Source organism: Chrysemys picta, unplaced genomic scaffold, assembly GCF_011386835.1.
Source record: "Chrysemys picta bellii isolate R12L10 unplaced genomic scaffold, ASM1138683v2 scaf2097, whole genome shotgun sequence".
NCBI lineage: Eukaryota > Metazoa > Chordata > Testudines > Emydidae > Chrysemys > Chrysemys picta.
In genome coordinates this window covers 3,053-9,733 of record NW_027054801.1, presented here as the reverse complement: position 1 = coordinate 9,733, position 6,681 = coordinate 3,053, and the positions used below count along the sequence as shown (strand labels likewise).

At 57.4% G+C, this 6,681-nt stretch overlaps 1 protein-coding gene across 2 annotated transcripts; it reads right to left on the bottom strand.

The window, feature by feature from the left end:
• Nucleotides 1-688: 688 nt before the first annotated feature.
• On the bottom strand, nt 689-6,003 carry LOC135980181 (uncharacterized). Of its 2 annotated transcripts, XM_065580232.1 has the most exons (4): nt 4,093-6,003; nt 3,500-3,605; nt 3,195-3,290; nt 689-2,521 (listed from the first exon to the last, which is right to left on the bottom strand). In XM_065580232.1, the coding sequence occupies exons 1-4, from the start codon at nt 4,581-4,583 to the stop codon at nt 2,294-2,296; spliced, it is 921 nt and encodes a 306-aa protein (XP_065436304.1). In that variant the 5' UTR covers nt 4,584-6,003; the 3' UTR covers nt 689-2,293. The 2 variants fall into 2 exon arrangements, with proteins under 2 accessions (XP_065436304.1, XP_065436305.1); XM_065580233.1 differs by having other exon boundaries at nt 3,500-6,003.
• Between the last annotated feature and the right edge of the window lie 678 nt (nt 6,004-6,681).

Below are 6,681 nucleotides of genomic sequence, written 5' to 3'. Positions count from 1 at the left end.
CACTTGGTTTCTCAGAAATGAGTAGACTTTATGGGCAGAAGAGATCGTTAGAGCATCTAATCTGACCCCCTGCATATCACAGGCCTTTCTGCACCATATGGGGCAGGCAGAGTTCTGCCTGGGCGCAGGGGGAATGGGATGGGGGTAGATCAAGGAAAGGGGGGAGGGGAATGGGTGTGAGGGAAAGAGCTCCTGTCCCAGATGAAGGAATTTGGGGGCAGAGGAAAGGACCCTGCTCCACAGAGAGGGGAGAGGGTTTCTGTGAGTGCCAGGGGGCTCCATTTCCCCTTCCACTAGCTCCCCATTTACAGAGAGCCAGAGCAGTACCTGCAGCAGAGAGCGGGAGTTGCTGGTGGCCTCAGAGGCACAGGCCCTGCAGCGCCTCGGGCACCTGGTGCAAGTGCCGCATGATACGGAGCTGGCGCATCACATTGGCCGTGACGTCCTCCTGCTGCAAGGGAACAAGAACCTGTCTGAGACTCAGACGCCTCCGAGGAATCAGGGGGGATTAACGGCCCCTGGAACCAGCAGCATTTCCACCCAGCCCCTGCCCACCTCTGAGGGATGGATTCCCCCTCCTAACTCCCAGGATGGAGTCTTGTTGTCCTTCCTAGTGACCTCCAGTGGCAACCCCCCTCCTTGTACGGGGAGCTCCTGCCACGTCCCCCTCAGTGCCCCTGACAGCTGTTCCACCTCCAATCCACAGCTCAAGTTCTCAGACCCCTCTCCTCCAGCCCCACCCAGGTTGGGTAGGGACGGGACTGTAGCGGGGGGGCAGGAGGGATTCTGGCAGCAGTGAAGTGGGATGTGGGGAGGTTGAGACCTTTCCCCAAGTCACCCCAGCCACTAATGCGGAAGCCGCAGGATGGCAGCCCTGGTGAATGGGACGGATTGGAAGCCCCTGCTGACTAGGGTTACCATATGTCCGGTTTTTCCCGGATATGTCCTGCTTTTCGGCAATCAAGCCCTGCTCCGGGGGGAATTGCCGAAAAGCCAAACATGTCCGGGAAAATGCCGGCCGGGCACTTCCCCTCCCGCGGCTGCTCTGCTCCGCTCCTCCCCTCTCAGACTTTAAGAGCCGAGCTGCCCGAGCCAGCGCTACTGGCTTTGGGCAGCCCCCACTGACTCCGGACCCCGAGCCGCCGGCCAGACACTTCCCTTCCCGGGCTCCAGCTGAGCTGCTCCACTCCTCCCCTCTCAGACTTTAAGAGCCGAGCTGCCCGAGCGAGCGCTACCGGCTTCTGGCAGCCCCCCCTGCCTCCGGACCCCGAGCCTCCGGCCAGGAACTTCCCTTCCCGGTTCCAGCTGCTCTGCTCTGGCGGCTCGGGGGAAGCGCCAAACCCTGGGGTGCAGGGTTTGGGGGCTGCCCGGCAAACCGTGAAGCCGGTAGCGCTGGGGCAGCCCTTTCCCCATGGCTGGGAGTGGGAGGGACGAGGGGGCGGAGTTAGGGCGGGGGGGAGGGGCGGAGTTGAGGCGGGGCTAGGGGTGGGGAAATGGGCGGGGCCAGGGCCCGTGGAGGGTCCTCTTTTTTTATTTATTAGACATGGTAACCCTACTGCTGACTGAATCCTCCTGTTCTCTCCAGAACGGGTCCAGCCTTGCCAGCAGCAGGACAAGCGTCCCCTGCCCATGTGCCTCAGCCCTGCCTGGTCAGACGCCATCACCCGTCAGTCCTTGGCCTCCCAGGCTGCCAGTGATGGGAGCAACTCTGGGTGGTGGCTCGGGTGACACAGACACCAGACCACTAGGAATTGGGTGCGGCCCTGTGGGACAGGAGAGTCTCGCAGAGGGCACTTGGGGGACTCTCCTGCCCTTCCCAAGAGCGATAGCACCGTGTCCTGAGAACATACGTCTGGGATGAGGCAAAGCTTGTCATTAATTAGCCTGGCTAAAGAGCTGGGTGGAGCTGCTCTGCGGACAAGCTGGCTCGCTCCTGCTCATGGAGGTGAATTCATCTCCCTTCCCAGGAGCACCTGCTCTCCTTTTCATTCCCCACCAGGCTCCTTGTGCCAGGCCAGCGAATGGCCACAGGATGGGAATGAGGCCTGGGCCCCGCCCCAATCTCCTGAGTCTAATGCAGCTGCTCACCTTGTCCCCCATCAGCTGCTGGGTTTCCCCCAGGAGGGAGTAGGTGACAGGGAGAGAGACACACACACAAATTTGTCCTTCTGGTTGCAGGGCTTGTGTCCTTCCAATCCCATTGGTGGCTGCACAGTGGGCAGAGTCCTCGCTGCGTGCCCGGCCCAACAGAATTGCAGGGCATGGTGTGGAACACAGAAAGAGATAGAGAGACTCATCCTCCAGCCGGGGTCAGTCTGAGAGAAATTGGCTGGGGTCCCAGTCTCACTCTTCTTGCGGGTGCCATTTCCCAGCTGGGTTCCTTACCCCTCTGGTGCAGCAGCAGCTGGTAGAGCCGGTAAACCCCCTCCCTGGCCTGCCGGCTGATGTCCTTGGCTGGGTCACTGACGGACAGAGCCAGCTGTGCCATGTGGTGACCCATCCTGGGGAATTCCGCTGAGTTCTAATGGACGGGAGAGAGAGAGGGGACTCCATCAGCATTTTCCTGTCAGCTCCCAGTCCCCCCCGGGCCAGGACTCTCCTTCCCCTCAGCCCCTCTGCAGGAGATGCTAGAGCCAGACCCTTAATTTCCTCTGCCCCCAAGGAAGCCTGGAGCACAGGGCTGTGGGCAGGGCCCTCCATGAGGACTTGCTTCCCCAGCTGCTCCAGGATGACAGGGAGTCATGAACCTGGAGCACAGTCCCCTTAAAAGCCCAGAGTCACCACTTAACTAGGACAAGAAGAACTTGACTCAAGCCAGGCTCACTCTCTGCTCTGACTCTGCCTCCCCAAGAGGAACACTCCTAACCCACAGCCCCTGCAGCAGCAGATCCTACAGCCCGTCGGAGCCAGATCACCTACGCCTGCAGTCAGGAAGCTGGGGTCAGAGGTCACTTATGTCAAACTCAGGGAGGGTGATGGTGGATCTGAGCAGGGCCGTGCTGCTCTTAACGGCCCTGGCTCTCTCTCGCGGCACCCTGGACACGATCCAGTAGTTAATGTGCTGTGGGGAAAGGAGGTATTGCACTGACTGCCCTGACCAAGGACGCCCACTGGGGGCCCGGCTAGGAGGACAGACTGGAAAATGGATCTAAGAGTGAAGGTAAAATTGCCCCCACCCCTCTGATCGGGCTCACCTCCAAGATGTACTGGAGCCTGTCAGTGTCTGGGGACTCTGCCAGCAGGTTCCCCAGCATGGCGTCCAGGAGGTCTGGCAAGACCCTAGGCAGATCCTGAAAGCAAGGGAGAGCCATGGGTCAGAGTTAGGGAAACTGGGGCTAAACTTGCCACAGGATGGGAAGTGGGGTCTCTGGGAAGCACTGGTGAGACCCCCAAACACATATCCTGGCCTCTCTCATTCACGTCCCACTGCAGGCAATTAGCAAGGATTCATGGCAGGATGACAGCTGGCTCTTCTATCCATGACTTTAGCATGATCTACCTGCACTTGGGTGGTGTCCTTCTCCATGCCCAGGGTGAAGACGGCGTGCAGGGCAGCTCGGAGGAGGTGGGTCTCCAGCTCTGGCTCCGGGGCAGGTGTCATGGTGCTGGCAAGAGAGAGGAACCGGTATTAGACTGTGCAGTACGGTGATGGGACTGGTACCAACACGCAGGTGAAACTGCAGTGAAATAGGCACAGGCTGGCAAGAAGGGAAACTGAGGCACCGATCCAGGGAATGACAAGGCCAAGGTTTCTCACACAGACAGTGGCAGGGCAGGAATAGCACCTGTTCCCTGGACCCTACTGCCCCTCCTGTATCTGATCCTGGGAGTGAGCCTCTCCCCAAAGCCAACTCCTTCAGGAGCCCATAGCAAAGAGACCCCCCCAGACTGTCCTGGACTCCCTGAGAGGTGCCTCCCCCCAACTGGAGCACCAAGGACCAAAGTGGCAGCATCTAGTGTCAGTGGGGTTCATGTGGCTCAGGCCAGACCCCTGGGCTGGGGACCCGCTCCCATAGCACTGATCGAGGGCCTGGGCCCAGGGAGTTCACAGCCCCACCCTCACCTCTCCCTGAGCCCAGCCTGACTCCTCACCTGGAACAAAGCTGCGGCGCCCATCGGCCTCGCTGCTGCCCGAGTCCCAGGCACTGCTGCTGTCCCATGGGGAGGGGTCGAGCTGCTGGTGGTGGGACAGGGATCCTCCACCTCCTGCCCTGGGGAGGCTGGAAGGTCCTCAGTGACCGGGCAGGGCGATGCCTCCTCCTGGGAATCAGGGCTGGGCTCCTGGGGCCGCTGCTGCCCACACAACATGCCCCAGAGTCACCCTGCCCGGCTCCCCTCCTGCGCTGGGTCCTGCCTGCCCAGCTGCAGCCTGGCCCAGCTCCATTTCGACCTGGCCTCTCCCACCTCGGCGCCTGCGCTGGGAGCGGGTTTTCTCCGCCAGAAGGCTGGGCACTTCCACCTCCTGGCCTGGCCGGGAGCTCCTTCCCCGCCAGTGGGGACGGAGGAGCTGCTCTGCTCCGGGGGAAGATGGCAGCTGCTTCCCTCAGGCTCTGGGGCCACCTGCAGAGCCTTCTTCCGAACATCCTCAGGAGCCTGGCCACCCTGGAACCGAGCGGGGAGCGGGCGTGAGTCTGGGGTCAACGCAGCCTCTCACTAACCAGCCTGTTTGGTCCCTCCCCATCCCTGCCCCAGCCAGAGCAGCTCCTCCTCCCCGCACAGGGGTGCATGTAATGCAATCTACACGCACTGGCAGGAGTTCATTGCATGATCTGCTTCCTGCTGTTTGGTTCTGGGCTGTTGGAGTACGGGCTTGCAACCATCTGTCCTGTAGGTGCTGACAAACTGATTGTTTAATAAGGAGTTCCAGTATCTTTCCAGGTATGTTAATGGATGGGAAGACGTTCTTTTTCAGCGATCTCTGACGAGAACTGGGGCACAGCACTTAGTTTGTTGAGGCCATAAAATGGAGACAGGCCCCTCTTCTCTTCTCCCAGCACCCCAGATACCCTAAAAGGGTGGGACTCACATCCCTCAATGGGCTTTAAAAAAGACAATGGTTACAATGTGGCCCCGACCATTTCTGGTTTCTGCAGACTAGATGTTTTAGCAAAGTTTAGAATTCCTTGGTGCTCAACACCGTGAAACTCCCCTTTCTCCTTCACAAAGGGCTTTAACGCCCCTTATCTCACCCAGGCTCTCGACTGCCCAAAGTTGGAGAATTGTCCCTGTTCCCACTGCAGAGCACCCCCCACGACACACACACACAGTCCTCCTGGTGGTGGGAGGGGAACAGGGAAAGAACAAAAGAAGTAAGAGATGAAAAGAAAGGAGGGAGGGATGGAGGAAAAGATAAATGAAAAAGGACAAACCTTAATGTCCCCAGAGATTCTAAGGGACAAAATCCCAGGTGGGGAATAAAATTTGGCCACCTTAAGCTAGTGTTTTCCATGCCTAAAATTCAGCTGGCGCCAGATGCATCAGACTGAACAGGTTCCAAACCTCTCGGAGGCTCCTACCTTCTAAACAGGGACGTCAGTTTTCTAGTGAAATCAGGAAAAAAAAGGAGAAAACTCAAAAGAGGTTCCTCCTGGTGCTCACATACATGAACCCAAATACTCTCTCAGACCTCAAAGAGAGACCTCGAGAAGGAGACTTGCTGAAGCAAAGCCACAGGGGTCTCTGAGGTTTCCCTGTCCCTGCGCCCCTGTCCTGCCTGGCTGATGTCAGCATCTCTCTGTGAGGTCACCACCTCCCCAGCACCTTTGACCAATAGGCTGAGGTCCTGCAAAAGGCCTTTGTGATGTCACTGCCACACCCACCCCTCCCCTGCAGTGTTAATGTCCTGCCGCAGGGCAGACACTTTGGAGGTTTGAGCTACACAAAGAGGAGACACTTAGATCTCAAAAATTAGATGAGATGTTTCAGTCTGAGCTAAGTAGTTGCTGCTCTTAACAATTGCAACATAATAAAATACAAATAAAATAGACTATTTCAGCCATTCTATTATGTCCTAATCTGATCTGAGTAAACATGATAGGACACCTCATCTTATGCACTGCTCCTAGTGACACTCTCCAATAGATCCCCATCCTCCACCCGCCGGGAGGTAGGTAGGGGCGGATTGTTATCCCTACTTGAAAGAGGGAGAAGCTAAGGCTGAGAAAGGAGAATTGACTTGTCTTAGGTCACACAGCCAGTCCGTGGCAGAGTTGGGAATAGGACCCAAGAGCCCTGATTTTCAAACTAACCATCGGATCTTGAATTTCAGACATTGAATGACCTGAATAAAGTGCTCTCAAGTGAGTTCCAGACCAGCAAGATTTCATAGTAATTATTCAGCAAGTATTTTAGGAGAACTGGAATGGTAGAGAAAATAATGAACTGCAGAGAAGCAGCAAAATTTGTCGAACATATGACTGGTTATGACTATTTACTTGGTCTTAAAAGAAAACAACAGGGACCTGAGTCTCCTCCCTGTCAATAACCCCCTGCTCAGCCAATCAGGGTAGAGACCGAGGGGCGGGAGGATGAGGGTTCTCACCAGAGAGCCCAAAGGATGGCCCAGGTCACCGCTGGGGATCACTGTCTGAGCACTATTTCAGCCCCACATTTTTCGGTGGACCTCCCACAATAGGAGTTGTAGAGCACCCCCTCGACACACACACCCCCCTCCTGGTGGTG